The sequence below is a fragment of the Pituophis catenifer genome, unplaced genomic scaffold (genome assembly GCF_029215685.1).
Source record: "Pituophis catenifer annectens isolate HBS135680 unplaced genomic scaffold, rPitCat1.0.hap2 SCAF_8, whole genome shotgun sequence".
NCBI classification, from domain to species: Eukaryota; Metazoa; Chordata; class Lepidosauria; order Squamata; family Colubridae; genus Pituophis; species Pituophis catenifer.
This window is the reverse complement of record NW_027256888.1, coordinates 69,990,327-70,010,293: the sequence shown is the minus strand read 5'-3', so window position 1 is coordinate 70,010,293 and position 19,967 is coordinate 69,990,327. Positions and strand designations below refer to the sequence as shown.

The 19,967-nt window shown below is 40.3% G+C and overlaps 1 protein-coding gene across 1 annotated transcript in view; it reads left to right on the top strand.

The window, feature by feature from the left end:
- The window catches only part of PKD2 (polycystin 2, transient receptor potential cation channel), a 32,259-nt gene extending 13,465 nt beyond the window's left edge, over nt 1-18,794 (top strand). The window contains exons 3-15 of the mRNA XM_070949197.1: nt 1,525-1,658; nt 2,484-2,734; nt 3,224-3,448; nt 3,728-3,956; nt 5,113-5,283; nt 7,905-8,086; nt 9,924-10,044; nt 11,816-11,914; nt 12,561-12,682; nt 13,500-13,617; nt 14,727-14,890; nt 15,791-15,938; nt 17,164-18,794. Coding sequence (XP_070805298.1) covers nt 1,525-1,658; nt 2,484-2,734; nt 3,224-3,448; nt 3,728-3,956; nt 5,113-5,283; nt 7,905-8,086; nt 9,924-10,044; nt 11,816-11,914; nt 12,561-12,682; nt 13,500-13,617; nt 14,727-14,890; nt 15,791-15,938; nt 17,164-17,439 — 2,240 coding nt within the window. The 3' untranslated portion in view covers nt 17,440-18,794. The remainder of the gene's footprint in view (nt 1-1,524; nt 1,659-2,483; nt 2,735-3,223; nt 3,449-3,727; nt 3,957-5,112; nt 5,284-7,904; nt 8,087-9,923; nt 10,045-11,815; nt 11,915-12,560; nt 12,683-13,499; nt 13,618-14,726; nt 14,891-15,790; nt 15,939-17,163) is intronic.
- Nucleotides 18,795-19,967: the final 1,173 nt, after the last annotated feature.

Here is a 19,967-nt window from a genome sequence, read left to right as displayed (position 1 = left end):
CACAAATCCTTGGTAATGTTTTTAAAACTAATTTGCCATTTCGTTCTTCCTACGGCTGAGAGAGAATAACTGAGTCAAGATCCCCCAGCAAGCTTCATGCCTAAGGCAGGGTTAGATCTCACAGTCTTTCAGTGTCTAGCTTGGTGGTTTTAACAAGCACAACAAACTGGTTCTTAGAACATGTTTAGGGATACATCAAATATTGAAAGAGCTCTGCTTTTGTCTGCAATGCAGTCTCCTGCAGAGTTTTATTTCTGCTAGAGAGTATAATTGGACAGGCGATTAACCAAATGTAGCTACCGTTAAGTGCTTCACTGAGTAAACCAACTTCACTGCAGATGCTTTTCTGGATACCAAAACAAATAAATTAGAAATGCATGTATATTTTTTATGTTTCTGCTTTTTCCTTTTTCAAATATTAAATATAAACAAATAGGTTTAGTATTAGAAACTAGTCCATGTTCTAATGCCGTGATGGCAAACCTGTGGCACACGGAGCCATATCAGTGGGCACGTGAGTGTTGCCCTAGCTCAGCGCCGGCCAGCTGATTTTCGGGCCTTCCGTGCCCACCAGAAGTCGGGAAACAGGCTATTTCTGGCCTCCGGAGGGCCTCCAGGGGGGTGGGGAAGGCCGTTTTCGCTCTCCTCAGGCTCCTAGAAAGGCTCTGGAGCCTCGGGAGGGCTAAAAATGGGCCTTCCAGTCCCATCGGAAGTCGGCAAATGGGCCATTTCCAGCCTCCGGAGGGCTGGGGAAGGCTGTTTTTGCCCTCCCCAGGCTCCAAGAAAGTGTACTGGAGCCTGAGGAGGGTGAAAAACGGGCCTACTGGGCCCACTGTGCCATCACGTGCCAAAAGCGGGGGGAGTGCAGGGGTGTTGCGCGTGCATGCGTGGGGGCCGGGGCACACTGAATTATGGGTGTGGCCATGCGTGGGTGTGACCCCCCCCTGCGCTCCCCCCGCTTTTGGCACACGACGGCAAAAAAGTTAGCCATCACAGTTCTAATGATTGGATAAGAGGACTGCCTTCCATGTACATTTTCTTCAGAAATTGAATCTAGATAATTTCAGTTTCAATCCAATTTTATGACAGCATTTATCCAGCAAATAAAACAAAGTAAAAGAAAGAAGAAAATAAACAACGAATACACATATACATCAGTCCGTCTTCTTATTTTAGATGGCTACAGGTTTCCCATTGTCCTAGCTTCTTTGAACACCAGTGTTCTTGGAAAAATATGAAGGATCTGATGAAAAGAATTTTAAAAAAAAACCATCTATATTTTTCAATTGACATTGGGAAAAGTCATACATAATATGTGGAGGAAAACCTACTCCTCATGCATTTAGCATTAAACATAGACAATCTCTAGCATCTAGGTTTATTCATCCTAAAGAGCTCCATGTGAGATTATTTTTGATAATAAAGTAGAAAAGAAAATATTACTTTACACTATCCTGTTACGGATGAAGATGATTAATAAATTTCTATCTGAAATACTTATTATTTCCAAATTCCTGTTTACAGTATCTTACGGAATGGTGAATTCTAACATTTACTACTACACAAGAGTAATGTCCCAGCTCTTTCTCGACACACCAGTATCAAAGATGGAGAAGACCAATTTCAGATCTTTGTCCACAATGGAAGATTTCTGGAAGGTACTAATTGAATGTAATTCTTGATACTAACGCTATATGTACCTCACACAGATTTAACATATTATCAAAAGAAAACAAAAAAACCCACTGTTCTAAGTAAGTTACGCATAGATTTGCTTTGTGAACAGTTGCATGGATAGATATGACCCGATTCATGGTATAACATAAAATGGTTCAACTTCCACTTGTGCACAATAGTAGTGAAAAGGATTTGGGTAAACATTGTTACAGATCATCTATAGTTTAATTTTAATAAACGTTTTATATTTTTTTATATTGCTATATTTTGAACAGGGAAATTAATTGCTAGTATATAAAATAGGTAAACAGTCTTTTCAGGTAACACTGTCACATGATTTGACACAATGAGAGTATCAATGAATGTCTGTATGTGTGTGTGTGTAGAGAGAGAGAAATAGAGAGAGAAATAAAGAAATAGGTATAGATAGATTCATTCTCCCTCTCCCCCCTTCTCTCTCTCGCTCTCCCTCTCTCTCTCTCTCTCTCTCTCTGTATGTGTGTGTGTGTGTGTATATATATATATATATATATATATATATATATATATATATATATATATGGAGAATGAATCTATATCTAGTAATATTTAATAATAAAAGTGATATTTAAAAATTAAATTAAATGTCCAAATGGCAAAAAAGTTTACGTGAGGCGACAGTGATCCTCAAAGCAACTTATAAGCTTTAATACGAATTTAAAATAATTCATTTTAAAAATATTTTTTAAATGGCTGGAATTCGGTAGAGTCCAGCAAGTCGTACCATCGCTGATCCTCAATCAAAAACATTTCGCTTAATCTTTCAGTTCACTGAGGGTCCGTTGTTGGATGGACTGTACTGGGAGATGTGGTACAATAATAAAACAGTAGCAGAAAACAGAAGTTTCATCTACCATGAGAATCTGCTTTTAGGAGTGCCTCGTATCCGGCAGCTAAAAGTGAAGAATGCCTCATGTTCAATACCTGAAGATTTAAAAGATGAAATAAAAGACTGTTATGATGTTTACTCGGTGACCAATGAAGACACTGCTCCGTTTGGGCTCCGTAATGGGACAGCGTATGTATTTCTTCACATTCATATAGACCAGGTGTGGGTAACTATGGCAACTTTACAACCTGTGGACATCAATTTCCAGAATTCCTGAGCCAGCTATGCCCCTGATATACATAGATGTCTTAATCTCACAGCTATTTAACCAGAATTTAAAGATTCTAAGGCAGGGATGTCAAACTCAATTTCATCAAGGGCCACATCAGGGTTGTATTTGACTTCGTGGGGCCAGGCTGGGCCAGCCCAACGTCACTTGTGCCTGTAGTGGTCCAAGTGCTCTGCCAGCAAAAACAGGCTCCCGAGCTCCGTTTTCGGCTGTGATGGCCTCCTGCAACCCTCTGGCAGCGAAAATGGAGCTTGGGAGGGCCCTCCAGAGCTCTGTTTTTGCTGGCAGAGGCACCACGGGCCGGTCCTTTGCTGTTTTCAGGGCGGGGCCACAAGCCAGATCTAAGCATCCCACGGGCCAGATCTCATGATTCTAATGTTGTGTTTCAGTTGGACGTACACCAGTGAAAAAGACTTGAATGGAAGCAGCCACTGGGGTTTGATTGCCACGTACAGTGGATCTGGCTATTACCAGGACCTTTCGAAAAGCAAAGAAGACACTTCTGCCTTGATTGCTGTCCTTAAGAACAACTTGTGGCTTGACAGAGGCACAAGGGCAGTATTTTTCGACTTTTCAGTCTACAATGCAAATATCAATCTCTTCTGCATTGTCAGGTGAGCCTGGAATGTTTGACTGTTGACTGACTATTAACTCTTGATTTGTAAAGCCACAATCTGGTGCATGTAGATCGGGTGAAATGCTCTGAAGTCTGCGGTTAAAAATAATTTTAGTTAAAATGTTTTAATAAAATACTTAAAGCATAGGATTTCCATAGGTATTTTTACTTATAACTTTGACTCAATTGTCCACACTTGGGTTAAAAAAGATTTTTAATATTAGCTGAGCCACAAAATAATAATCTATGACAAAATAACTTTTATTTTTAAATGCAGGTTATTGGTGGAATTCCCACCCACTGGAGGCCTCCTGACATCCTGGCAATTCCAGCCCGTGAAGTTAATCCACTACATTTCCACTTTCGACTTCTTCTTGGCTGCTTGTGAAATTGTGTTTTGCCTCTTTGTTATTTATTATGTGGTGGAAGAAATCCTGGAAATTCACATTCACAGGTTGTTCTATTTTAGGAGTCTTTGGAACTGTGTCGATGTTCTCATTATCACAGTAAGTAAACCCATTTAAATACTGACCAATTTGAAATATTCCTGAAACTTTGGAAGGAGTTGCCAACTCTCAAGCCTCTGATCAAAAAAGAGATGCCTCCTTGTTTGTCCTTTCTATACCATAACTGTTAGAGATGCCTTCCTTCCTGATGCTGCTAGAAAAAATATATAATTTAAAATAAAGCAGAGCCTTCCCATGTTTGATGAATTAGTAGCCATAGCAATGGAAGAGGAAGCCAGATGCTTATACTACAAAGCACTTTAAACTGTATTTTTCTACTTTATTTATGTAGCTGCCCATTTGACTTTTACGTGATGCTAGGAGGCTTACAATAAACAGATAAAAACACTTAAAACAAAATGTCTATGGAGTTTCTTAGTCATCCAGGTCATGTTTGCCCCAAAGGTGCTTTTTCAAAAGGCAACTGGACTTTCTTATTTTTTTCTTTTGAAGACATTTTGCTTCTCATCAAGAAGCTTCTTCAGCACCTTTGGGACTTAAAACAAAAATAAAAATGAATAGCCGGGCATCATCTTAATCCATCATACATACAATCAGATGGTTCTCTAAAATGGGCCCCAGGCTTGAGCATAAAGCAGGGATGAAATCCAGCAGGTTCTGACAGGTTCTGGAGAACCAGTAGTAGAAATTTTGAGTAGTTCGGAGAACCAGTAACGGAAATTTTGAGTAGTTCGGAGAACCGGCAAATATCACCTCTGGCAGGCCCCAGAGTGGGGTGGGAATGGAGATTTTGCAGTATCCTTCCCTGCTGTGCCCACCGAGCCACACCACGCCCACCAAGCCACGCCCACAGAACCGATAGTAAAAAAAATTGAATTTCACCACTGGCATAAAGCCATGTTTTCAAGACATTCTGAAAGGACCAGAGGGATGGGCTACAAATTTCAAAGTGGTATCCAACTGTGTGGACAATCTTTTTGAATCTCTTTTCAATACCGTTTCCTCAATATTCTATATATCTACTTACGGTACTAAAGATACCCCAAATGTTTTCTTCTGATGGTATCATGTGTTAATTAGAAGTTAAAAGAACAGTTGTCTTTATTGACAGGATTACAATATTATGCAGGAGCGGTAAAGTTAGTCCACTAAACTTTGTGTATGTTTTCTTTTCCCCCTGTTCTTTTGTTCTCAGCTATCATTGGCAGCTATTGGATTGAATATCTATCAAATATCTACTGTGGATAAGCTACTGAAGAAACTGCTGGAAGATCAAAATAGCTTCCCCAATTTTGAACCTTTAGCATACTGGCAAACCCAGTTCAACAATGTTGCAGCTGTTACCTTGTTTTTTGTCTGGATAAAGGTAATTTGAATTTTACTGAGATAATTCAAGTAAATGAAGACACTTTATAAGAACATTGTTTTTTTCTTTTGAAAAACTAAATATTTATAATTTGTATTCAAGGTCTATTGCTTTTTTAAATGTGTATCTATCCTAAAAGTCAGGAACAAAGAACATTTTAAAAGCCCTTCAATATACTGTAATAAATACAATCCTTGCAATTAAGGGGTTTTTTTTACTCCTTTCTGACATGGCATATAAAAATTATTTTAAAAGCGTTGGTTGACTAAAAGAGTTTTTCCTAAAAAGGAGGAGAAATCCCAATCCAATTTAGCTTTTCCCATAATTGCAGGATTAATAATACAGTTTAGAATTAAGTATATGACAATTCATGCTATGAATGAGTATTATGTGGTTGCATGGAAAATTAAAAAGCAGCTCCTAAAAATATTTCTGCCTAAAGCGGTGGCTCAGTTCACATGCTATGATAAATCATGGTTTATGAGGGGGAAAAAAATGTAAGCCCACCATTGGGCTTACACTTTCCATCTTACACAGCAGAAATTTAATAATAAAATTCACTGAAAATGAAAATGGCTTACAATTGATTTGCTTTGAGACAATCCACACAATACTAAATCATATTCCTAGGTTTTATACATGTTTTGGCAAAAGCAAAATTAAAGGTCATTTGAAGACCTTTTAGCCTTGCAAAAGAATAATAGGTAGGATAACTGTTTAGGTTCTAAAGCATTTCTCTCTCTTGTGCCATGCCAATCACATCTAGAGTAATGAAAAGCTTCCATCATCATGAATTTGTCCACTGGATAGAGGTCGCCTTCTAAAGATGATCAGGCCAAGATAAAGTTTTGTAGAGTATTTAAGACATGAAATACAGTAGACATTTTAAGCTTCTACAGGGATTAAGGCAACCATTTTACTCCTTAACTTTCTCTTCCCAAATCAAAACAAAAAAAGAGACAAAGTTATCCGAGTCATTGGTAGGGATGGGGGGTGGGGCAGAGAGAGAGAGAGCCATGAAAAGGATAAACTACATGCTGTCTCCAATCCAGGAGGTCCAGTGAGGAGGAGAATCAAAGATGGCAGCATGAATTTATGGGATGAGTTCTGAGGAAGAGCTGTAGTCAAGGCAAAATCAGAAAAGGGCAACCTGAGTCCAGAGCAGGAATGGAATTTGAGAAAGTATCTCAGACCCTCTCTAGTTCTCGCTAGGAAAAAGGCTGGGAAGGGAGAGGGGCACATTCAGAATTACAAAATTCTGTTACTGTAACCTTATAATTAAATATAAGTATTCCTCGACTTGCAACAGCTCATTTAGTGACAGAGGTACATTTCAATTGTGGACATAAGTATATTTTCAGTATTCATGACGTTGGCATTCATGTTTGGTCTACCTCAAAAGGCTGAATTTTGCCTGTATCCTAAAAAGAACTTGAAAGAATAAAGTTTAAGACACATTCTCAAATTCCATTACTACTCTAATCATTGCCAGGGCTGTAGCTTTTCCTCCTCTTCTTCTAGATTATTCTCACGGCTCATTACATCATACAATCAAAGCCCCACCACTGTTTTACATACTTCATGCTTAATATGATATAAAAATACAAACTATTTCCGCTATAATTGATATTTACAGTATATTCTGTCCCCAAGAATGACTTTCTTTTTTGTCTCTTCTAATAATATATTACTGAGATAGTACATTCAGAGTTTGAGGCAGGGGTGAGCTCCTGGGGGCTCAGCAGGATTCGGGCGATCCTCTAGCCAAGGATTGCCGGGGTTCAGCGAACCCCCAAATGCACCCCTGGCTGGCCACTCCCACCCTGCCCTTCCCCTCCCAGAAGACGCCATGTGGCCCGTTCATCACTCCAGGTTAGTGCAGGGGCTGCGCGGAGGGTCTGGGAGGGCAATAAACGGGCCTACCAGAGGTTCTGGAAGTCTGGAAATAGGCCTGTTTCCGCCCTCCAGAGGGCCTCTGGACCTCGGGGGAAGCTGTTTTCATCCTCCCAGAGGCTCGAGGAAAGCCTCTAGAGCCTAGGGAGGGCAAAAAATGGGCCTCCCTGAAGTTCCAGATGTCCAGAAACAGGCCTGTTTCTGGCCTCCGGAAGGCCTCTGGACTCCGGGGAAAGCAGTTTTTGCCCTCCCGGAGGCTTGAGGAAAACTTCCAGAGCCCGGGGAGGGTGAAACACACACCCCCGCCGTGGTGCAGGTGGCCGACTAGGCCATGCCCACCATGGCCATGCCCACCCAGCAACGGGGCAGCAAACCCGTTGCTAAAGGATCTGAAGCCCACCCCTGGTTTGAGGTGAAAACATCCAAGCACCAAGATAGACAAATGACCACCAAAAATGAAAATAAGATTACTATTTAAACCTTTAATATACTATTTACTTTGTATATATTTTGAGTTGCCAAAAAAGCAATCTTTGGAATAGTCCTTGACATAAAGTTTCTTAATATTTAAGATATGGTTTCCATATAAATTTTAATATATGAGATTGAAATATCCAACTTAACTATTTGGTATGGAATTGGTTCACTGCAATTCTTTCTAGTCGGTAGCCCAATTCTTTCAGCTACTGTTTGTTCCTTGTTTTAAACCATTTTCTCTTCTTTATCAGCTTTTCAAATTTATCAGCTTCAACCAAACCATGAACCAGTTGTCAACAACCATGTCAAGATGCGCCAAAGATGTTCTTGGCTTTGGAATTATGTTTTTCATCATCTTCTTAGCTTATGCTCAGCTAGCTTACCTTGTCTTTGGGACACAAGTTAATGATTTCAGTACTTTCCAGGACAGCGTGTAAGTAGAATGAACTTCTTCGTTTGTTTGTATATTATAATTTAGATTTCTAAAGCTGTCCAATTCAACAATTAAGGTTGGTGAATAAATTCAAAACACAATCATAGTTCATTAAACTGGAGAAAATAAGAACATAGAGGTACCCCTCAACTTACAAAAGTTCATTTAGTTCAAAGTTACAACAGCATTGAAAAAAAGTGATTTATGACTGTTTTTCACACTTGCAACTGTTGCAGCTGCTCCATGGTCACATGATGCTTGGCATCTGGCTCATATTTATGACAGTTGCATTGTCCCGGGGTCATGTGATCACCGTTTGCAACCTTCTGATCAGCAAAGTCAATGGGAAACAAGATTCACTTAACAACTGTGTTATTAACTTAATAACTGCAGTGATTCACTTAACAACCATGGCAAGAAGGTAGTAAATAGGGCAAAAATTGTTTAACAACTGCCTCGCTCAACAACAGAAATTTTGGGCTCAGTTGTGGTTGTAAGTCCAGGATTACCTGTAATACACTATATGCGCCCCAGAAGTGACAGAAAAATCATCCTTCCTTGGCTCCATCACAAGGCATTACTTAATAGATAGGATGTAAGGGATTATATATGTCTGATTAGCTTGGGGATATTTCTTACATATCGTAATCCCATGGCATGAAATGCGTGGGCATCACCCCTGAAGGCAGCCTGAGTCAAGCCAAATGGAGATGGCTTTGCCAACAAGTGGACTCTGCCATAGCACAAGAATAATGCTAGGAAGAAGAAGCGCATCCTAATTACACTGTTTCCTTTCAAAGCAAACATCATATTGAGAAGTGGGGGAAAAAGTAAGAAATACAGGTAGCCCTTGACTTCCAACCACAACAAATTTCTGTTGCTAAGTGAAACGTGTTAAATGAGTTTTGTCTCATTTTATGACCTTTCTTGCCATGGTTGTTAAGTGAATCACTGCAGTTGTTAAGTTTAGTAACATGATTGTTAAGTGAATCTAACTTCCCCATCAGCTTTGGTTGTCAGAAGGTCACAAAAGCTGACCACCTGACAAGGGAATACTGCAACGGCTGTAAGTGTGAATAAGTCATTTTTTTCAGTGCCGTTGTAACTTTGAACGGTCACTAAATGAACTGTTGTAAGTCAAGGACTAGCTTTAGAAACCAGAGAAATTAAAAGACAAGAGATATAAAAATGAAAAAGACAGAACTGTATATTTGCAAATTAGCTTTGTTTTCACTATATCCATACAATATTTCAACCTTTGCTCCTTAAATTATCTCTTCCATCGGCATCTTAATGAAATCCATCCAACAACAGCTTTCTTGCTTGGGCTTCCTGTCAATTTCAACTCATTCACTGTTCCATCGTATAGTCATTTTGCAATATGGTCCTCGTTCATTTTTTGTGAGCATACAAAATCTCAATGAATTTCCTCCATCCTGATCCATCTTGAATTCAAACTGCTTTTACCCATTCATTCTTGAACCTGTTTGTTTGTTTGTTTGTTTTAGCGCACACTTCATCAATACTTATTTATTTATTTATTTATTTATTTATTTATTTATTTATTTATTTATTTATTTATTCGATTTATATGCTGCCCTTCTCCGGAGACTTGCAGGCAGCTGGTGCTACTTAACAGCACTTTAGTCTGCTGCGCCACCAAGGCTCTTTCCGTTGTATTCAGCTTACTTCAGCCTCTCGGCTACAGAATACATTCAAACACCTGATTTTGCACTGGAAATATCCTGAAAGATTAAAGTTCATTGGTAAAGAAAATTCCAGTTCCACGCAGTGCCTTAACTGTTGGCTAAACTTTAGTGTGTTATTCTCTTTAAAGCTTTACTCAGTTCCGCATCCTGCTGGGAGATTTTGACTTTACAGAGGTTGAAGAAACTAACAGGATCTTAGGACCCGTTTATTTCACTTCATTTGTGTTCTTTATGCTCTTCATTCTTTTGGTATGTAACTTTTTTTTGTTCCTTCACATTTTTGTTGCTGGTCATCTTTTCAAATGGAAGTTTATTTTGCATTATTATTTTTCAGTACAGCTAATACCAGTTTTATGCTATGTATCTGTGTACCAGAAGAACAAAACAAAAAAAAAGACCCAATCTCACGAGAAGCATGCACCTTCCAAATCCTTACACTAGTACTGGGAGAATCTCATTGCTGTATTACTATACTAAAAAGTGGGCAGGTTTCACAAACATCAAATCAAAAAGGTATAGATTCCTCTGCATCCAACTTGCTGTGGCCAACTTGCCATAGCCAACTCACTATGGCCACTGTGGCCAATTTGACATGGGACAGTTTGCCACAGAACAAGAGTTACACTAATATCGAAGAAGTGGTGGAATAGAATCATTAAAGAAAGGATGCCAAAGGAGGGACAGAATGAAATGTGAATGACAAAAAGTAAAATATTTTTTTTAATTATTTGAAATAATTAAATTGAATTGTTGAATTGTCCTTTGCCAAATTGTCCCACAGTGAGTTGGCCATGGAGAGTTGTCCTATGGTGAATTGGTCACGGCGAGTTGCCTGTGGCGAGTTGTCCCATTCCATCTTGGTCTGATAATCTGCCAAGTGCCTGTCAAAAATCAAAACCAGTGGTGCTATTCAGCCGGTTCAGACCGGTTTGGGCGAATCGTTAGTTAACTTGCTGGCTGGCCCCACCCCTTCCTGCCCCACCCCTTCCAGGAGTCCCCACGCGCCCCATTTTGGCTTCCAGGTAAGTGGAGGGAGGTCTCCTAGGCCCAAATCGGGGCATGGGGATGGCATGCCCCCCTGTGGCCCATTTTTGCTCCCAGGAGACTTTAGGGAGGACGCTCCCAGAAGGCATCAGGGAGGCTTCCTAGGCCCAAAATGGGGCGCGGGGGGTGACGCCTCCCCCCCATGGCCAATTTTTGCTCTCGGGGTTGCAGGAGGCCGAGTGCTGCCTGTCACACCCCCGGGCCACACCCACCAAGCCATGTCCATAGAACCGGTAGTAAAAAAATTTGTATCCCACCACTGATCAAAACCCATGTGGTTCACATTGGGCGTACATGGAATGCTGGCCTGAAATCTCACAAGTATCCTGTGTTAGCAAGTGATGAAACTGCTTCAGTTTCTGAATATATGAATAGGCATTAGTACAAATGGCAATCTAATATCCAGTTTTCATATCAAAATGAATGAAACTTAAGGGTGTGCCCTGCTATATTTCATTCTGCATTGTCCACATGCCACATAAATGGTTTTATTTTTGTTTTTAATAATGACCACTCTGGTAAAATACATAAAATCAATTTAAAAGGACCAGAAAAGCATTGTTTAATATTTGCAGTTGCCAATCCTATTTTTTTTTTTAATTTGATTTATATGCCGCCCTTCTCCGGAGACTCAGGGCGGCTTACAATGCGCTAAGCAATAGCCTTCATCCTTTTTGTATATTTATACAAAGTCAGCTTATTGCCCCCACAACTGGGTCCTCAATTTACCTACCTTAGAAAGGATGGAAGGCTGAGTCAACCTTGAGCCTGGCAAGATTCGAACCTGCAGTAATTGCAGGCAGCTGGTCTTAATAACAGGGTGCTTTAGACCACTGTACTACCAAGGCTCTTACCTCTACCAATTGCTAGAGGTACTGAAAAAATTACTGGTTTTGTACTGGGATCCTTAAAAACAGGAAGTCAGCATTTTTTTTGTTTTTTAAAAAAATATTTCTAAAGTGCTTTTCTTAAACAGAACATGTTTTTGGCTATAATCAACGACACATATTCAGAAGTCAAAGCTGATATGATACAGCAGAAATCGGAAATGGAACTTTCAGATCTTATTAAGAAGGTAATCTCACCCTTGGATTGTTTAACACTGTATTATCTAGTTGTTGTTTCCATAATGGGATGTGGGGAGGAAAAACATTTTATCATTTTATTCAAAGATTTTAAAATGAAAGAGATTGGAATATTTTCCTAGCTAGCACAATCTGTTGTTACCAGAACCTCACCTGACAATCAGCTATCATACCTATATATAATAGAGTCTGGATATGATTTATAACAATGTTTTTCAAACTTGTCAACTTTAACTTGTGTGGAATTCAATTCCCAGAATTCCCCAGATGGCTGGGGATTTAGAAATTTTAAGGATAAGTAAATCAGTTACTTTAACAAATACTTCTAAATCAAGAAAAGCTATAGAAATGGATCCAGGCAACTCATACAAGTACTTACAGCCTCACACTTTTATGTAAACATCTCACACAGGATAACTGTGAGGTAATATATTGTTTGAAAAGGGAGATTTAGTTTATCAAAGCAAAAACGACCCATATGGGTAGAAAATGAAAAAAAAATAATCACCTCATTTATACTATGTAAGTCTGCAATTGCTAAGCCATTAGCTTCTGTTGGAAACCTCAAGGCACTGGATTGCATTGCTTGCCTAACAATTATATCCACATAAGGAATATATCGCTCTCCTTTTTCAGGGATACACCAAAGCCATGGTGAAATTAAAATTGAAAAAAACACCCGTCGATGACATTTCAGAGAGTCTGCGTCATTGTGGAGGCAAATTAAATTTTGATGAACTGCGGCAAAACCTAAAGGGGTAAGTTTGCACAGTTCCTTCTTCTTTCGTACAAAGACTAAATAACAAATAAATGATCGCACAGTTGCTTTCAAAAGAACTACTGTTTTCCACAGCCCCAAATGGAGTAAAGAAATAGTACGCCAAGGAATTTGATAAGAAAAAAAAAGAAAGGAAATGTAGTTAAATCTAGTTTACCACACAACCGTTTGCAATTTCTCTCCATATCTTTCTGTCCTTGCAAACTAGTCTTCTTTGTATCATATCCGTTGCCTTTTGTTTAATTTCTCACATCTCATTTTCAGATTCTCATCATTTCTTTCAAATCATGAATTTTTTTTTTTATGGTCTTTCCCTTCCTCTCAGCATATTTACCTCCCTTTATGTTTGTGATTCGATCTTTATTTCCTCTTTCCATAAACCAGACTATCTGAACTACTTTGTATCATTTGCATATGAAAATATATGTCCATTCTCCTAATCACAAGCATTTCTTACAAGTATCCATAAAACATACTTTACTTCTATCATACAGCACTCTTATTTATCTCAATTAACTAAGTTACAAGAAAGTGTCTGTCTCCCTTATTTACTGGCTTAAAGTAAAGGTACAATTACTCCACAATAGTACTTTTTCAGGGCATACTTTTATACAGAGTAAGAATTCTGGTTGCATTTAGTGACTCTGCTAATTTTATGACAGTTCTACAAAACAGTAATATAATTAAGTTGCTGGATACCGAATGCCTCTGCGAAGGCCCCTTATTTATTCCTAGCACCAGAAAATAATTTTTACTGAAACATTTAAAGCAATCATATTTAAAACCTTAACTTCCAGAAAGGGACGTACGGATGCTGAGATTGAAGCCATCTTTACAAAGTATGATCAAGACGGAGATCAAGAATTGACTGAGTTGGAGCATCAACAAATGAGAGATGATTTAGAGAAAGAGAGGGTGAGCTTTACATTGGATGGCATGATTATATTCTTGAAAAAAAGGGCCGGGGGGGTGGATTATTTGTTAGCCTGCACCAGTGGTGGTATTTAGCCAGTTCTATCTGGTTCGTGCGAACCAGTAGCGGTGGCAGCGGGAGGCTCCACCCACCCACCCGGACGTCATCATGTCCCATTTTTGATGCTTTGTGCATACGCGGAAGGTCCTGTGCATGCATGGAAGGTCCTGCGCATGCGTGGAGGTGGTGCGTGCGAGCAAAGCGAACGTGTGCGAAAGTGCACTCACATTTGCCAACAGGTAGCAAAGGTAAGTGAATATCACCCCTGGCCTGCATTGCAATTGTATCAGAAAGAAATCTTTATGGCTATGAATGCAGTACAGAATTCTGGAATTACATTTCTTTGGAAATTTGCTTTTTGATTTTCAGAGAAGCATTTTTTCCGAGTTCTGTTTACTAAATTTGTACAATCTCATTTTATTGCTAGTGAAGATCTCTGGCTGCTGAGTGTTGAATGACGAGGCAACAAAATAGTATACAGGTAGTCTCTCACCACAATTGAGCCCAAAATTTATGTTGTTAAGCAAGATGTTTGTTAAGTGAGCTTTGCCCCATTTTATAGCCTTCCTTGCCACAACTGTGAATCACTACAGTTGATAAGTTAGTAACCTGGTTGTTAAGTGAAACTGGCTTCCCCGTTGACTTTGCTTGTCAGAAGGTTGCAAGATATGACCTTGGCACACAGCATTGGTCATAAGTATGAACCATTTGCCGAGCATCTGAATTTTGATTACATGATCATGGGGATGCTTCAAAGGTTGCAACTGTGAAAAACGGTCATAAGTCACTTTTTTCAGTGCTGTTGTAACTTTGAACGGTCACTAAATGAATTGTTGTAAGTGGAGGACTACCTGTATTAGGCTTGGATAGGAAATGTTTTGCTCATCCTGAATTGTAGTAGGTTGGTTTGGGCAATCTACTATTTACCTTGAAAGAACCACAAAACTATTCTGAGTTGGTCAAGCAGGTTTCCATTGTCTGCAAATATGACACACTGACTGTAGGAGTAAGGAAGAGTCAAATTCTAACAGTTGTGTTTGTTTTCACTAAGGAGGACTTAGAGCTAGACAGAAGTTCTCTAAACCGTCCACTCAGTGGCCGTAGCTTCCCACGAAGCCTCGATGATTCGGAAGAAGATGATGATGACGACAGTGGACACAGCTCCAGAAGAAGAGGCAGCAGCTCAAGTGGTGTCTCATACGAAGAGTTTCAAGTGTTCGTGTTACAGTTTTTTTTTCTGTCAAATCTCACTTTATTCATTGTAAAATACAGAATTATGTCAAGAACTCGTGATACTTAACCATACAAATCTCTTTCCATACAAATCTGCTTCTCAATTGCATCTTGTTGGAATAGCAATAGCAATAGCACTTAAGACTTATATACAGCTTCATAGTGCTTTTACAGCCCTCTCTAAGCAGTTTACAGAGTCAGCCTGTTGTCCCCAACAATCTGGGCCCTCATTTTACCCACGCTGGAAGGATGGAAGGCTGAGTCAACCTTGAGCCTGGTGAGATTCGATCTGCCAAACTGCTGGCAGCCGGTGATCCGCAGAAGTAGCCTGCAGTACTGCACTCTAACCACTGCGCCACTGCGGAATAGAACTGAGGCTACTTCAGTCTCTCTTATCCAAGAAATCCACTAGACTCGTGGACATAGATGTTCCTAATGAAAGTAGATGAAAGATTATTTTCTCACGAATGAAGGCGAATATACGTTTCCCAGGTTAATGTTGCAGGATCCAGTCTGGGTCGATCACCAGTATCAGAGGTTTTGTCTTCTGAGCTTTTGGACTCATGATGGAGCCCACCTTCAGGGAACTTCTGTCTAGCAGTATTTGTGCTTTGGGCTATTCTCTGTGTGTGTGCCTGTATTTACACAGAACAGCCCAAAGCACACGCTCTGCTAGGGAGAAGTTCCCTGAGGATGGGCTCCAGCATGAGTCCAAAAGCTCGGAAGACAAAAACTCTGGTCCCGGTGACCAACCCAGATTGGATCCTGAAAGATTTATTTTAACTGTTATTCTGCCCATCTTTGGGATAGAGATTTAAAACAAAACATGTTCCTACTGTTCTTGAAACCATAACTCTTTATCAAAATGCATTTTGCTTTCAGTTTGGTCCGCCGAGTGGATCGCATGGAACATTCCATAGGCAGCATTGTATCCAAGATTGATGCTGTCATAGTCAAGCTGGAAACTATGGAGAGAGTTAAACTGAAGAGGAAAGAGGTCTTGGGCAGGCTGCTTGATGGAGTTGCAGAGGTAAACTTACTTAACACTGGCTAAATATTCAGTATTTATTTTGCAAAAGTTACTGTTTTAATTTCTTCAGTTGAAAGAACATTGCTAACTGATCATGTGCCATATGCCTTGTTTCCCCCCAAATAAGACATCCCCTGATAGTAAGCCCAATCGGGCTTTTGAGCGCATGGCAATAAGGTGAAGCACTTATTTCAGGGTTCAAAAAAATATAAGACAGGGGAAATACGGTAGCCATTGTCAACTAGGAGCCTGAGTGGTGCAGCAGACTAATGCTACTGTTAAAAGGTAGTATTTAGCTTCCAGCTGCCTGCAATTATTGCGAGTTCAATTCTCACCAGGCTCAAGGTTGACTCAGCCTTCCATGCTTTCTAAGGTAGGTAAAATGAGGACCCGGTTGTGGGGGCAATAAGCTGACTTTGTATAAAATATACAAAAGTATGAAGGCTATTGCTTAACACATTGTAAGCCGCCCTGAGTCTCCAGAGAAGGGCGGCATATAAATCAAAATTAAAAAAAAAAAAACCTCTTAGCAAGCAATGTAGATGGATTTTCATCATGATAATCTGTCTCTACACTTGCTCTTTCTAGTCCAAACCCCTGCTTAGGCAGGAAACTCTATACCATTTCAGACAAATGATTATCCAATCTCTTCTTTAAAACTTCCAGTGTTGTATTATATGTTGTACTAAGTATTATAATCAATAATTCATAGCAAGTTATTTGATCAGAATTATACCATTCTGATTACAGATAGTTCTCGACTTACAACCATTTGCTTAATGATCGAAGTTAAAATGACACTAAAAAGACTGACTTAGGACTGGTCCTCACACAATTGTTACAGCATCCTCAGGTCACACGATCAAAATTTGGGCACTTAGTAACTACCGTGTATTTACAACAGTTGCAGCATCCTGGGGTCATATAATTGCCATTTGCAACCTTCCCAGGTGGGGAGCAAAGTCAGTGGGCGAATCTGGATTCGCTCAATGACTACATGGTTCCCTTAACAACTCTCTTGACCACCATGGCTAAAAAAGATCATATAATCGGGCACAATCCACTTAGCAACCGCCATGCATAGCAGTGGAAATCCTGGTCCCAATTGTAAGTTGAACACTACCTGTTATTATTAAAAAACAATTTAGAAATGTGTTTATTTATTTGCGCTAAAAGAGAGTTTAGCCATTTGAGCATGATCAGAGACCGTGGTATTTCTGCTTAGGATGAAAGGCTGGGTTGTGAGAATGACGCGCACAGGGATCAGATGGAGAGGCTTGTACGAGAAGAACTGGAACACTGGGAATCTGATGATGCTGCTTCCCAAGTAAGCCAACGATTGGGAACCCCAGTGGGATTCAACAGCCACGGACGGACAAGGAATCCACGGCCTTCTTCCTCACAGTCCACAGAAGGCATTGATGGAGGAGTGGGAGGGGGAAGGGGAGGGGGAAAGGAAGGGGGAGGGGGAGGAAATAGAGGGAGCAACATCCACGTCTAGTAGCATTTCTATTTGCTCAAAATATTTTCCACAAATCATGAGTTAACTAAATAACAAGATGCCTTGGGACAAAGCTGTGATTTTATAGAGCAGGGTTGTCAAACTCGATTTCATTGAGGGCTGCATCAGGGTTATGTTTGACCTGGGGGGGTGGAAGGCAGAGCCACAATGGGCATGGCCATCTCGACATCACTTGTGTTGGGGGCACCTGTGGAATCCACTTTTGCTAGTAATTTGTTTTGCTAGCATTCTGCCAGCGAAAACAGAGCTTGGGGGGCCCCACATAGCCCCCCTGGGCTCCATTTTCAGCTGTGATGGCCTCCAGTAGCCCTCTGCCAGCGAAAAGGGCAGGGGTGAAATCCAGCAGGTTCTGACAGGTTCTGGAGAACCGGTAGCGGAAATTTTGAGCAGTTCGGAGAACAGGCAAATACCACCTCTGGCTGGCCCCAGAGTGGGATGGGAATGGAGATTCTGCAATATTCTTCCCCCAGGAGTGGGGAGGGAATGGGGATTTTACAATATCCTTCCCCTGGAATGGGGTGGGAATGGAGAATTTGCAGTATCCTTCCCCTGCCACGCCCACCAAGCCACACTACGCCCACCAAGCCATGCTCACAGAACCGGTAGTAAAAAAAAATTTGGATTTCACCACTGGAAAAGGGCCACTGCGCATGGCCCTCCTGAGTTCTGTTTTTGCTGGCAGAAGCACCGTGGGCCAGTCCTTGGCTGTTTCCAGGGCAGCTCCATGGGCCGGATCCAGCCTGCGGGCCTTGAGTTTGACACCCCTGTTATAGAGTAAGATAGAGGAAACTATCATGTTGAGATCTGATCTAGTTTTAAAAAACCAGAGCTTCTTGTTTTAAATGCCCTTGGTTTCCTTTCCAATTGCTTTCATTAGAAAGATGTACATTTCTCTACTGTTAAGAGAAAATAGGTAAGCTAGTAAATTTATTTTCCAGTTCTAGAACTTAAGGTAACAGTGCTTTGCACATTTACCTGGCAGTAAGACATATTGGAACCTGAGACATACTTCTAAAAGAAAATGTGCATAAAATACACTATTCTTAGCTGTTTCATGTGGAGTAATCAAGTCTATATGATTTTCTTCTGACACTCTTCCCTTTTTTAATTGAAACAGGTAGTCTGTAATACATTCTCTGCAAAATAATACATACAGAAGTAATATCAGTGTTTGGCTGCATGAATTAGCTTATCATCATTTCAATATGATAGATTTGCCTTTTAATCTTTTAAGATTTCAGCTTACCAAAAAGGAATTCCTATTTTGACAAAGCCTATTTTATATGGTTGTTGGGAGGATAACCTTCATTATTCTTAAAGCCCCTTTGAGAAAAAAAATGTACGACACAATTTAGCAACGTTAATCATCTTGCAGATGAAAATGCACGATTATAGGAAAAATTTCCCATAATAGCATATTGTTCTGAAAGGGCCACTTATAATTGTCCTTGTGAAATTATGTACTGGAAAAAGCATTCTCTGGAGCATAATCTTCATAAGACCATAAAACAGGGATTTGATTAAATATATTCTGAAAGCATTTATGAAAATAATTTCAGTAAAAAATAAATAAATAAACGCAGTAAGTTAAATGAGCTGTTCTAACAGAAAACTGGACAGCAAAACGAACAGTATTTAATGGGGTGCTTCTGCAAGATTTATATTCTTGTATTTCATTGCATGTAAGTCAAGCCAGAGAGGTTGGGGAAAGATGTAGAAGTGCAGGTCAGATTAAGATGTAGAAGAATTACATCTAACATATTTCAAAATGTAACATGCATATATGATGCATATCTGGCAACTGGATTGCTTCTGGCAGGGAGGACCAGATATGTTCTATACCAGTGGTCTCAAAATTTGGCAACTTTGAGACTTCTGGACTTCCAACTCCCAGAATTCTGGGAACTGGGAATTGAAGTCCACAAGCCTTAAAGTTGCTAATTTTGGAGACCCCTGTTCTATACTGTAGATCAGGGGTGTCAAACTCGATTTTCTTAAGGGCCGCAACAGGGTTGTGTTTGACCTTGGGGGGGGGGGGGCGGGGGACATGGCCATCTCGTCATCACTCATATCGGGGTCACCTGTGGCAGCCTGAGAGCTCTGCCAGTGAAAATGGGCTCCTGAGCTCTGTTTTCAGCTGTGACAGTGTCCTGCAACCCTCTGACAGTGAAAACGGAGCTCAGGAGGGCCCTTGCGAGCTCCGTTTTCACTGGCAGAGGCATTGTGGGCCAGTCCTTTGCTGTTTCCAGGGCGGCCCAGCGGGCCAGATCTAAGCACCCTGCGGCTTGGATCTGGCCCCCGGGCCTTGAGTTTGACATGCCCGCTGTAGATGCTTCATCTTATGTTGTTCTGATTTTCATGGCAAGAACACTCCTTGGGTTACTCAAAATAGTGCCAAGCAAAGCTTTGTAAAACACTTGTATCTTTAACTCCTGAAATCACCCACGCTTTGGGTATTGAGGTATTGAGTGGGAAACTGTTCACATGGCTTATTATGCTTGCTTTTA